The 12,092-nt window shown below is 71.4% G+C and overlaps 2 protein-coding genes across 2 annotated transcripts; both read right to left on the minus strand.

Moving 5' to 3' along the window:
- Nucleotides 1-17: 17 nt before the first annotated feature.
- On the minus strand, nucleotides 18-3,874 carry LOC125320785 (autophagy-related protein 2 homolog A-like). The gene is made up of 11 exons (XM_048293208.1): nucleotides 3,769-3,874; nucleotides 3,160-3,369; nucleotides 2,743-2,850; nucleotides 2,349-2,436; nucleotides 2,150-2,233; nucleotides 1,990-2,060; nucleotides 1,686-1,768; nucleotides 1,408-1,530; nucleotides 1,003-1,166; nucleotides 401-499; nucleotides 18-163 (listed from the first exon to the last, which is right to left on the minus strand). Exons 1-11 carry the CDS (start codon nucleotides 3,787-3,789, stop codon nucleotides 45-47), a joined length of 1,170 nt encoding a protein of 389 aa, XP_048149165.1. The 5' UTR covers nucleotides 3,790-3,874; the 3' UTR covers nucleotides 18-44.
- Nucleotides 3,875-4,398: 524 nt separating this feature from the next.
- LOC125320780 (autophagy-related protein 2 homolog A-like) lies at nucleotides 4,399-11,733 on the minus strand (the record flags this gene model as incomplete). The annotated part of the gene is made up of 19 exons (XM_048293201.1): nucleotides 4,399-4,961; nucleotides 5,356-5,542; nucleotides 5,743-5,842; nucleotides 5,979-6,201; nucleotides 6,469-6,548; nucleotides 6,648-6,719; nucleotides 7,058-7,150; nucleotides 7,413-7,519; nucleotides 7,820-7,900; nucleotides 8,242-8,402; nucleotides 8,870-8,999; nucleotides 9,261-9,409; nucleotides 9,675-9,805; nucleotides 9,894-10,036; nucleotides 10,322-10,418; nucleotides 10,648-10,735; nucleotides 11,148-11,224; nucleotides 11,343-11,347; nucleotides 11,572-11,733. Coding segments are annotated over 17 exons (1,845 nt in total), but the record flags the coding sequence as incomplete, so codon positions are not given.
- Between the last annotated feature and the right edge of the window lie 359 nt (nucleotides 11,734-12,092).

Below are 12,092 nucleotides of genomic sequence, written 5' to 3' on the forward strand. Positions count from 1 at the left end.
ACCAGTTCCCACAGTAAGGACCAGCCCCCCCTCGTATGAACCCCTCACTCCCAATAAGAACCAGTCTCAGTCCCAGTAAGAACCAGTCTCTGCCAGTTTATTGGGGGCGGGGCCCCCCCAGTCCCTCGGTGGGGGCGGGGCCGCTCCTCGTGCCGGGGGGGCGCTGGGGAGAGAGGGGGGAATACTGAGGCACTGGGGGGCACAAAGACCCCCCCTCCCAGCACCCCCAGGGCGAACTGGGAACATCCTGACCCCAAACTGGGCCATACTGGGATTCCCCCTCCCCCAGCCCATACTGGGCCCCCTCCCAGCCCCCCGCCCATAATACTGGGAGCCCCCCGACCCCAACCTGGGATCCTCCCCAGCCCCCCTGCCCATACTGGTCCCTACTGGTCCGTACTGGGGGGCGCTGGTGCCGCTGGGGGGCTCCGGGGGGCCGGGAGTGGCCGGGGGGGGCCCGGGGGAGCCACAAGTCCATAAAGGGCCTCGGTGCCAAAGCCTGGGAGGGTCAAAGGTCACAGCGCCGACATCCCCCATACACAGTGGGGACCCCCCGACACCCCCGGGGGGGCATGGAGGGGTCCCGGTGGGGTTTTGGAGGGGTCCCAGAGGGGTTTTGAGGGTCCTGGGGGAGGTCCCAGGGGGGCTTGGGTGGGTCCAGGGGGGATCTGGGGATCCAAAGAGGTTTTGGGGGTCCCGGGGGGAATTTTGCGGGATCCAGGAGGGCTCGGGGTTTTGGGGGAGTCCCGAAGGGGTTTGCAGGTGTTTGGGGGGGGGCCCCAGCGGGCTCCTGGGGCAGTTTCGGGGGGTCCTGGCTTGGTTTGAGGGTCCATGGAGGGGTTCCAGCACAGTTTTGGGGATCCCAGCGAGGTTTCCCAGGGCAGTTTTGGGGGTTCTGGCACGGTTTTGGGGTCCCGGGGGGGAGTCCCGGGGTGATTTTGGGGTCCTGGGGGGGGGTCTCAGGGCAGTTTTGGGGTCCCAGGGGGGATTTTGAGGTCGCACCTGCAGGGCCCGCAGTAGCCTCGTCCCCAGCCCGATGGCGGCGCTGGCGGAGGCGGCCCCGAGGGCGGTGACACCGCGGGTCACCCCCCGCGTCACCCCCCGGGTCACGGCCCCGGGGCCGCCCCCCAGCAGCGGCTGCAGCAGCAGGTCCCGGAGCGCCCGCCCTGAGGAGACAGCGGGACACTGGGGACACGGGGGGCGGGGGACACCCCCCAGGGTCAGGGGACACTTGGGGACATTGGGGACACTCGGGACACTCACAGAGCCGCAGCACGGCGTGCACGGGGGTGTTGGGGACACGTGGGGACACTTGGGGACATTGGGGACACTCACAGAGCCGCAGCACGGCGTGCACGGGGGTGTTGGGGACACGTGGGGACACTTGGGGACATTGGGGACACTCACAGAGCCGCAGCACGGCGTTGCACGGGCGCCACTCCCCCCAGCAGCCCCGGCAGTTGGTGACACCGGATGTCCCGAAGCCACTCGGTCACCGCGTAGGACACGACCCGGCCCAGCCCCAGCAGCCTGCAGGGAGAGGGGGGGACAGAGGGGACACGGGGAGGGGACGCGGGGGGACACAGGGATGGCGCCTTTGGGGACACGCGGGACCCGCAGGCCCCCGACGGCCCCTTTGTTCCGTGTGTCCCCCCCCGTCCCTCCCCGTGTCCCCCGGGTCGCACCCCTGGCGGTGGCAGAGCCGCTTCAGCCGCAGTTGGGAGCAGTTGAGCCGCGCCAGCCCGATCAGGATCCCGGCCAGGGCACCCTGGGGACAGCGAGGGGACAGCGAGGGGACAGCGTCAGCGGGGACAGGGACACCGGGGACAGGGACACCGGGGACAGGGACACCGGGAACAGCGTCAGCGGGGGACAGGGACACCGGGGACAGGGACACCGGGGACAGGGACACCGGGAACAGCGTCAGCGGGGACAGGGACACCGGGGACAGGGACACTGGGGGAGCACGGCCACCCCTGTCCCTGTCACCTGCTCCATGGTGACGGCGCTTGCCGCGGTAGTCCAGCCAGACGGGGACATCGGCCGTGAACCGGAACTCGCTGCGGACACGGGGACAGCCCTGTCACCTCCCGTCACCCCCAGGAACACCCCAGCCCCTCCCAGTCCCTCCCAGGGGCCCCAGTCCCACCGGAAGTAGATCGGGGGGGTCTCGTTTCGGGCTCCTCGTCCGGGGGCGGCTCCGGCTGGGGGGGGTCCCCGACCCCGGGGCAGGCTGCGAAAGGGGCGGGGGGGGGGAGGGACAGTGAGGAGACCCCAAATCCCGGTACACCCCCCGAACCCCGGCCCCGAACCCCCTCCTTCCATTCCACCCCCCGCCCCCCCGGTACCGGGCGAGGGTCCTGGCGGGGGCCCCGTGGGGGGGCTCAGGTGGGTGATGAAGCCGCCGGCGAAATCCCTGAGGAAAATCAGCGCGTCCTGGGGGGGGGGGGGCAAGGACAGCGTGAGACCCCCCCCCCCAAAAACAGCCCCCCCCCGCTCCCTCCCAGGACCCTCCCGACACCTCCGGCACCCTCCCAGGCCCCCAAAACCCCCCAGGACCCCCCCAGAACCCTCCCAAGCCCCGCCCCGGACCTCAGACCCACCCCCCAAAGACACCCTGACCCCCCAAACCCCCCCCCGGGGCCCTCCAGACCTCCCCAGGACCCTCCCGACACACCCAGGACCCCCCGGAACCCTCCCAGGACGCCCCCCCCGCCCCCTCCCCCGGCCCCCCCGCCCCACCTGGTCGATGTGCAGGCGCAGGGGGGTCACAGTGACCCTGAGGCAGCACTCGGGGACCCCCCCGGGGGGGGGCGGGTGGGGCAGGACCCGCAGCGCCTTGAGCCAGAGCTGGGGGTGCGGGGGGGCACAGAGAGGGGAGGTCAGAAAGGGGGGGGTTCAGAAAGGAGGGGGGAGGAATAGGGGACAAATTCAGGGAGCAAAATGGGATTAGAAAGAGGAAGTCAGATTTGGGGGGGCTTGGGGGCAGATTTGGGGTCACATTTGGGGATTTGGTGGGCAGTGGGGAGGTCTCAGGAGGGTCGCATTTAGGGGATGGGGGGTCAGATTTGGGGGGTCTCAAAGGGGGTGTCAGATTTGGAGGATGTGAGGAGGGGTCAGCTTTGGGGTTTCCCGGCTCGGGGGGTCCGGGGTCAGTACCGTGGGGGGCTGTGGGGGTGGCCCCCCTCGGGGGTGGCGGCTCAGGAAGGGGGGCGCGGGGCCCCCCCCCAGGCGATCGCGCAGCTCCAGCTCCGGCACCAGCAGCACCAGGCGGGACGTGGGGACCTCCCCCGGGCCCAGGGGACCCCCCCGGGACCCCCCCGCGGCCCCCCAGGGCTCCGCCGCATACGTCTCGTGCTGGAGGCAAACCTGGGGGGGCACAGGGGGGCCGTGGGGCGCGGTGACCCCCCGAGACCCCAAAGGAGCCCCGGGACCCCAAAATCCCCTCTAGGACCCCAGAATCCTGCCCGGGACCCCCCGAACTCCCCAAGTGCCTCCACCAGCCCCATCCAGGACCCACAGAATCCCCCCAGGAGCCCCCCCAGACCCCAATGGCCCCCCAATGACCTCCCAGTGACCCCCCATGACCTCCCAATGTCCCAGTACCCAAGGACCCCGATGACCCCCCAATCATTCCCCAGTGACCCCAATCACCCCCAGTGAGCCCCCTGGCCCCTCCAGCCCCCCAACTTGCCCAGGTGCAGCTCCATGACCCCAGTGACCCCCAGTGACCCCAAAGACCCCCCAGTGACCCCCAGGACCCCCGACCTTGCCCAGGTGCAGCTCCATCAGCTGTTCCGGGACCCTCCCGGGGCCCCCTCGGCTGCGCCACCGCGGGGGGGTGGGGCCTGCGCTGCGGGGGCGGGGCCTGCAGGGAGCGGGGCTCAGTGTGGCCACACCCCACTGCCCCTCCGGCCACACCCACTGCCCCCCGGTCACACCCACTGCCCCCCGGTCACACCCACTGCCCCTCCGGCCACACCCACTGCCCCCCCGGCCACACCCACTGCCCCCCAGCCACACCCACTGCCCCTCCGGCCACACCCACTGCCCCCCCGGCCACACCCACTGCCCCCCAGCCACACCCACTGCCCCTCCGGCCACACCCACTGCCCCTCCCGGACACACCCACTGCCCCTCCGGCCACACCCACTGCCCCTCCGGCCACACCCACTGCCCCCCGGTCACACCCACTGCCCCTCCGGTCACACCCACTGCCCCTCCGGCCACACCCACTGCCCCCCAGCCACACCCACTGCCCCTCCGGTCACACCCACTGCCCCTCCGGCCACACCCACTGCCCCCCAGCCACACCCACTGCCCCTCCCGGACACACCCACTGCCCCTCCGGTCACACCCACTGCCCCTCGGTCACACCCACTGCCCCTCCGGTCACACCCACTGCCCCTCCCGGCCACACCCAGCGCACAAGCCACGCCCCTTTCAGCAATCAGGTTGGGGCTGAGCCTGACCCCGCCCACACCAGGCCCCTCCCAGGGGGGTGGCCATTTCCTCAGCTCCTCCCCAGGGCGTGGCCTGCCCATCAGCCCCCTCCATGTGGCCAAGGGCGTATCCATGCCCAGACACGCCCACCCAAGCCCCTCCGCATTTGGGCTGTGTCCCAACAAATGGCCACACCCAATGGCGTGTCCCACCAGTGATGGCCGGGGCCAGGGCCGAGCTCCCACCCCAGAGTGTGTCCCAGCCCCACCCATGGGTGTGTCTTTATCGGCCCCACCCACCAGGGCGTGTCCCACCTGCAAGTGGGCAGGGTCAGGACCGAAGTCCCGCCCCCCGAACAGAGCCCAGGTGAGGCTGAGGTCGCGCAGGACGAGGCGGGTGCGGGGGGGGGGCAGCCCCGGGGGGGGGCGCAGCCGGTCCCGCTCCCCCCGCGGGACCCCAAAGTGCCCAGGGAGCACCCGCAGGGGGCCGGGGGCCAGCCAGCGCACCCGGGGGGTGGCCTGGGGACAGGAACACAGAAACGTCACCCCAGCATCACCCCAGAGTCACCCGGGGCCAGCCAGCACACACAGGGGCGGCCTGGGGGGGAACCATGGGGTGAGGGACACCCAAATGTCACCCGGGACACCCAACATCCCCGAAGGGCGGCCTGGGGGGGAAAAGGCGTCAGGGACACCCCCAAAAACTCCTTGGGGACACCCCAAAGTCACCCTGGGATACCCAAATGTCACCCAAGACCCGCCAAAGCACCCCCAGGGACCCCCGGCACACAGAGGGGTCCCAGCATCCAGCAGGACCTGGGGGGGGGCACGGGGGCTGTGGGAACCCCCCCAACTCATCTGGGACTCCCCAGGACTCCTCCAGTCCCCAGACCCCCCAGCCCCCCCCACTCACAGGCTCAGGGTCTCGGGGGCCTCGAGAACGCAGAACCCGTCAGGATCGGGGTCGGGGCCGGCGCTGCCCCCCCGGGGGGGGCTCAGGGGGGGCTCGGGGGCCTCGGGGAGGGCCCGGGGGGAGCCCCCCCCCTCCCCCGGGAACAGGTACAGAGACACGGGAGGGGCTGGGGGGCGCGGGGCCTGAGCTGGGAGGGAGAAGGGGGGTCAGAGACTCCCTGGACCCCAAACGGCCCCTCCGGATCCAGAACAGCTCCCCCAGACTCAAAACGGCCCCCCCGGATCCAGAACAGCCTCCCCTCCCCAAAACACCCCGTCCAACTCAAAACAGCCCCCCAAAGCCCCCCGCAAGCCCAGCCCCCTCGCAAATTCCCTCCCCCCCCCATACCGGGGGTCCGAGGGTCCCTGAGGAGGGCCCCGGGGGGGTCCCTCAGGGCGTCCGTCAAGTCCTGCTGGTTGATCGGGGCAGGGGGGGCCGTGGGGAGGGCCTGTTGGGGGGGCACAGTTGGAGGAGGAACACTGGGGGTCCCGGTGCCCCCCCAGACCCGTTTAGGGCACCCGTGCCCCCCCAGACCCCTCTGTGCCCCCCCCCCCCCAGCCCCATTTTGGGCACCCCAGCCCCACCTGTTCTCCCCCCGGGGAGGGCTCGGGGTCTCCCGGGGGTCTCTCCACGGGTGCCCCCGGCGGGGGGGGTCCGGGGGTAGGTCCGTCGGTGGGGGGGGGGTCCCGCGGGGGGCCGCGGGGGGGTCCCCAGGTGCCGCAGCAGGCGGGCGATGGCAGCGGCGCTGTCGGCGCAGGTGCGGCCCCGCAGGCGAGCGGGGGCCACCAGCAGCTCTTCGGGAGGGGGCTGGGGGGTGAGGGGAGGGTCACCCCAAATCGCACTGACCCCCCGGACTCCCCCGACCCTTGCTGAACTGCCCCCAATGCCCCCAGTGCCCCCTCCCCCCCGAGCTCTCAGGACCCCCCCGGCCCAGCAGCTCCTCGGGGGGGCTGGTGGCAGGGGAGTCACCCCAAATCGCAGCGATCCCCCGTGAGCCTCCCCGAACCCCCCCGGGTCCCTTTGCCCCCCCCGAACCACCCCATTGTGGCCCCCCCGCACCCCTCCCCCACTCACTGCCCCCCCCTCGCCGTCCGCCCCCCTCCAGGTGGTCAGCAGCAGCTCCAGGAAATCCACGTCCAGCACGGACACGAAATCTGGGGGGGACAGGCGGAGTGACCTCCCAGACACCCCCCGGACAGCCTGGGGGTCACTCGCAGGGAGGGGACATGGGGGGGTCCCGGGGGGGTCGTTACCCCTCTGCAGGTCCAGCGCCCCCCCCCCCGCAGCGCTCGCTCAGGAACACGGAGCCGTCATCGACCAAGAGCCTGGGGGGGCAAGGGGGGGTCATGGGGGTCGGGACCCCCGGAAATCCCCCAGGGAATCCAAAACACCCCCGGGAGCACTAACCCCCCCCCCAGCACTCCCCGAAACCCCCCCGGGACCCTCCTGGAAACTCCTCCAGGGTGCCCAAGACCCTTAGAACTCCCCAAAAATCCCCTGGGACCCCCTAAACAAGCTCTGGGACCCCCCCTAAACCTCTCCAGGATCCCCAAAAGCACCTCCTGCAACCAAATCCCTCTGGGGACCCGACCCCAAAATCCCCTGGGATCCCCCAAACCTGCCTGTGGCCCCCCCCAAACCCCCCTGGAACCCCCAGCCCCACCTGAGCCCCCCCCGGCGGGGGTCGCGGCCGCTCCCGCAGGTCACACTCAGGGTCTCCGCTGTCACCAGCACCCGCAGAGGGAGGGGCGGCGGCCTGGGGGGCGATCCCAAAACGGGGTCACCCCCCCAGGAAGGGATCGGGGTGTTCCCCCCCCGGGACCCCCAGATCGGGGTGTCCCCCTCCCCAACACCCCCCTCATTGGGGTGACCTTGAAGGCTCCCCCAGACCCCCCCATTTTGAGGTGCTCCTCTCAGGGAACCCCAAAACCCGGGGGACCGACAGCCCCCCAAAGGACCCCCATTTTGGGATCACCCCCTCCCAGACCCCCTGGGCCCTCTGTTTTTGGGGTGCTCACCTGTAGTCAAGGCCGCAGCGCTGCAGGTGCAGGTGCAGCTGAGTCAGGGGAGTAGGGGCTGTGTACCCCAAAACCGGCTCGTCCTCCAGGGCCAGCAGGGCCAGAAGCTGGGGGGGGGAAGACACCCCAACAGTGACCCCCAGGCCACGCCCCAAAAAGGGAAATTCTCTCAACGAGAGCCCCAAAACTGACAGCCCCGAAAAAACCCCAAAAACAGGAATGAGCAAAAACCCCCCAAAACAGGAATCCCAAAATCTGGAATTCCAAAACCGGGAACCCCAAATCCCCCAACAAGGCCCTCCCCAAATGAGACCCCTCCCCCACCCCAAACCCAGGGATCCCAAATCCAGGAGTCTCCCGAATGTCCCAAACGAGGTCCCCAACGTCCCCAATGTCCCCCCGCTCACCTGGCTGTACCAGGGGGTCCCGGGGGGGTCGGGGCGGTGCCGCAGCATCACCCCCTCGAGGGCCACTGCCACCACCAGCTCCTGTCGACATGGGGACATCGGGACACAGGGGGGACACGGCGGTGTCCCCAGCAGCCCCCGCCCCTCTCCGGCTGCTCCATGTCCCGTCTGTGTCCCCAGTGTCCCCTCCTTCCTCTGTCTTCTGTCCCCTCCGTGCCCCCTTTTGTGCCCAGTGTCCCCCCGTGTCCCCAAACGTCCTCCTCATGTCCCCCCCATGTCCCCTGTGTCCCCCACCCGCTGTCCCCTGCGCCCCCAATGTTGCCCCGTTCCCCCCGCCCCGTCCCCTCCGTGCTCCGCTGTCCCCTCTGTGTCCCAGAATGTCTCCCAGTGCCCCCCAACCCTGTCCCCCCCGCTGTCCCCACCTTGGTGTCCCCGCGAGGGGCGATGCTGCTGCCCAGGGCCAGCGCCAACATCCGGGGGGGGCGGGGGGACCCCGGGAGGGGGTGCGGGCTCGTCCCAGGGCACCAGGGTGGGTGCAGGCAGGGGGGCGGCCCCGACCCCTCCCCCTCCTCCGGCAGCGGGCCTGGGGGACGGGTGCGGTGGGGGAGGGGCTGGGGGCCCCTAAAACTGGGGCAACCCCCCCGAACCAGGGGCTGCCCCCCAAACTCGGGGCCTCCGCCCCTCCATGCCCCTCCCCATAAACAGATAGCCCCTCCTCCACACTGAGATGCCCCCTCCCCCCCCCCCCCCAATTTTCAGGGTGCCCCTCCCCCCTAATTTTTGGTGTCCCCTGCCTCGTTTCTCCCCCGTCCCCCATTTTGGGATACCTCCCCCCCCAGATTTTGGGCCCCTCCCCCATTTCAACTGCCCCCATCCTGCCCCCTCTCCCCCTGCTATCAGCCCCCCCCCCCCCCTCCTTTTGGGCCCCATCCCCATTTCAGGCCCCCCCCACCCTGGTTCTGGCCCTCCCCATTTTTGTCGTCGTCGTTCCCCCCCCCCGTTTTTGTTCCCCCCCCCCGTTTTTGGGGCCCTGCCCCGGTTTTGGGGTACCGTGACTCAGGACGAGGCTCCGGATGTCAGCGCAGGCCCGGGACAGCCCCCGGACCCCCCCCGGGCGGGGGAGGACACAGAGCCGCCCCTCCCCCACCTCCAGCACCAGCCGGGACCCTGGGACCCCCCCCTGGGGACACCCCAAAAAGCTGTCACACGCTGCCCCACCCCACCGGCCGGAACCGCCCCAGGGACACCCCGAGGTCACCCAGGAGGGGACTCACAAGGATGGGGGGGCCCTGTGCTGACACAAGGGGGGACTGGGGGTGATAGGAAAGGAGCCGAGGGACCCCAAAGTGACCCAGGAGTGACCCAGGGAACTCTGACATGACCCAGGAGTGACTCAGGGTGACATCGGGGCCCCAGGGTGACAGACAGGGGCTCCCCTCACCGCGGGGGGACAGTCGGCGGTGACGCGGCCCCAGGGCACAGTGACAAGCATGGCGCCGCCGCTCTGGGGGGGCTCGGGGGGGTCCCCGGTGTCCCCAAGGTCCTGCGGAGACCCCCCGGAGCCTTCATCCTCCTCCTCCTCCTCTGAGTCTAGGGGACAAGGGAGGAAGGATCAGGGGGGACCCCCACACCCGGGGTGACAGCTGGGGGGCACCCAGGGGCCAGCCAAGGCTGAGAGGACACTCGGGGCTTTGGGGGCACCCAAGGAGCAGCCGGCATTTTTGGGGAGGCCCAAGACTGTGGGGGGACACCCTGTATTTTGGGGAGGTGCCGGAGACCTGGGGACACCCCGCCTTTGGAGCCACAGCTGGAATTTGGGGACAGCCCGTATTTTGGGAGGTCCCGGTGGTCTCACCTGTGCCCAGCGCGGACCTGCAGGGCCGGAAGAAGGCGGGGCCTTCCGAGGGGGGGGGGTCCTCGGAGGGGGCGGGGCCTTCCGAGGGGGCGGGGCCGGCGGGGTCCCAGAGCAGGAGGTCGTTGTTGATCCTGGGGGGGGGGTTCGGGGGGGGTCAGGGGGGGGTTTTGGGGTCCCCCCAGGTTTCGGGGCCCCCCCCGGGTTTCAGGCCCCCCTCACCGGTTGTAGAGGCGCTGCAGCAGCTCTGGGGGGCTCAGGCTCAGGTGGGCACGGGGCAACGTCACCCGCAGGGTCCAGGGGGCCCCCCCCAGGGCCCGCCCCACGAACGCCCCCAACTCCTCGGGGGTCCCCGGCAGCACCAGCTGGGGGGGGAAGGGGGACACCGTGGGTTTGGGGGGATCAGTGGGCCCCCAAACCCCTCAGAGACCCCCCCCCAGGACCCCCAAACCCCTGAGGGACACCCCCAAAGCCTCCCAGAACACCCCGCCCTTGCGGGGACACCCCCAAACCCCTCCCAGAAACCTCTGGGGACCCCCAAATCCCTCCCAACACCTCCCAGAGACCCCCAAATTCCCCCACATCTCCCCAGAAGCCCCCAAACCTCTCTGGGACCCCCCCAAACCGTTCTTAGGAAACTGGGGGGGCACCTCATGGCTCTCGTAGATGCTGCGCCGGGCAGAGAATGGGGTCGGGGGGGGCCCGGGGGGGCTCCTGGGGGGCGCGGCTGCCACTGTCACCTCCAGCCTGCGGGACACGGGAGGCGCTCAGGACACCCCAAAACCCCGCCCCAACCCCGGCATCTCCCAAAAACAGACTCTGGGGACCCCCCCATGACCCAAAATCCCCCGTGCAGAATCTCCCAGGGCTGGCCCTCCATCTCAGGAGCCCCCCCCCAAGCCGCCCCCAGACTCCCCCCACCTCCCAAATTTCGGGGTGCCCCCTCAAGAACCCCCCCCAGGGCCCCCCCGCTCACGTGGGGACACTGCGGGGCCCACTCGGGCCGGGCCCCGGCTCCGCGTGCAGGCAGGGGAGGGTCCCCAAGTCCTCGGCCTCGTACGTCACTGGGGGGCACGGGGGAGACACGGGGGGGGGGGGTCACGGCTGTGCCCCCCTCATCCGGCCCTCCTGCCCCGTTTGTGCCTCTCCTGCTCCCACCCCCCGTCCCCAGAGATGTCCCCCAGTGTCCTCCCTCCGACCCCCCCCATGTCCCCTCCTCGTTGCTGGGAGTGCCCCCCCGTGGCAGCCCCCCCCGTGACCCTCCCGCCGTGCCGGGTCCTGTCCCCACAAATGTCCCCCCCCAGGTCCCCCGTTGTGCTCAGAGTGTCCCCTCCCCACCCCGCCGACCCCCCCATGTCCCCCGTGGTTCCCCCCCCCCCCCGTCCCCGTCCCACACCGCTGCCACGCCCTCGTGTCACCCCCGTCCCCACCCTGTCCCCCCCCCCATGTCCCCCCCGTGTCCCCTCCCCTGCTCACCGTCCAGGCTGTCGCAGGCCGCGGCCCCGCCCCCCGGCCCCGCCCACCGCGGGGCGCCCCAGCCCCACCCGGAGGCTCTCGGGGCGCAGCCGGGGGGGGGGGGCGCGGGCGGGGGGGGGTCGGAGGTCGGTCAGGGGCAGCCGCAGCCGCAGCCCCGCCCACGGCGCCGCCCAGCGCAGCAGCGGCCACGCCCACCGCGCCTGGGGGCGGGGCAGCGTCAGGACACGCCCACACCAAGCCCCTCCCCGCCACGCCCCTTGCAGAGCCCCTCCCACTCCTGAGCCACGCCCACCTCGAGCCCCTCTCTATGAGCCCCACCCTTTTCAAGCCCCTCCCCATTTGCCCTCAAGCCCCACCTCTTTTCCAGTAATACCCACTCAAGCCCCTCCCCCTCCCAGCCCCTCCCCCTTCCAGCCCCACCCACCTTGCCAGAGGGCGTGTCCTCCTCCCCCGTGGGCGTGTCCCGGCCGTGGGCGTGGCCACAGAGGGCGGAAAGGGCGGGGCCGAGGCGCTCAAGCAGCCCCAGGTCCAGCTCGGCCTCGGGGGGGCTCAGCTGCACCCCCAACTCCAGTGGGGGAAGGGGGCCCTGGGAGGAGGAAAAGGGGGGGTCAGGGGGGCTGGGAGTCGCTGGAGAGGGATTAATGAGGGTCGGGGGGCGGTACTGGGGGTCTCGGGGGGTCCAGGGATGTCCTCTGGGGACATCACTGCGGTCAGGGGAGGAATTTTGGGTTCCGGGGGGGTTTGGGGCAACCCAGGAGCCCCCAGGGATGATGAGGGGTCTCCCAACCCCCTCCCCCCGCCCCAAATGCTGCCTGGGGGGGCAGAGGGGCCCCCCCTCCCCCACTCACCTCGGGCAGGGGCGGGGCCCCGGGGGGGGCAGGGCCGGGGGGACCCCAGCGCAGGCGGAGCACGGGCTGGGCAGGGGCGGTCCCGGCGGCCGTGGGA

This window comes from Corvus hawaiiensis, assembly GCF_020740725.1.
Source record: "Corvus hawaiiensis isolate bCorHaw1 chromosome 34 unlocalized genomic scaffold, bCorHaw1.pri.cur SUPER_34g, whole genome shotgun sequence".
In the NCBI taxonomy this organism is placed as follows: Eukaryota; Metazoa; Chordata; class Aves; order Passeriformes; family Corvidae; genus Corvus; species Corvus hawaiiensis.

Bases quoted from the DNA above. Each gene is read 5' to 3' on its own strand.
- LOC125320785 (XM_048293208.1), bottom strand. From the start codon at position 3,789: ATGGAGCTGCACCTGGGCAAG. The intron at 3,370-3,768 runs GTCGGGGGTCCT...GTGCCCCCCCAG, and splicing joins TGGAGCTGCACCTGGGCAAG to GTTTGCCTCCAGCACGAGAC. The intron at 2,851-3,159 runs GTACTGACCCCG...CCGCACCCCCAG, and splicing joins CACCCCCACAGCCCCCCACG to CTCTGGCTCAAGGCGCTGCG.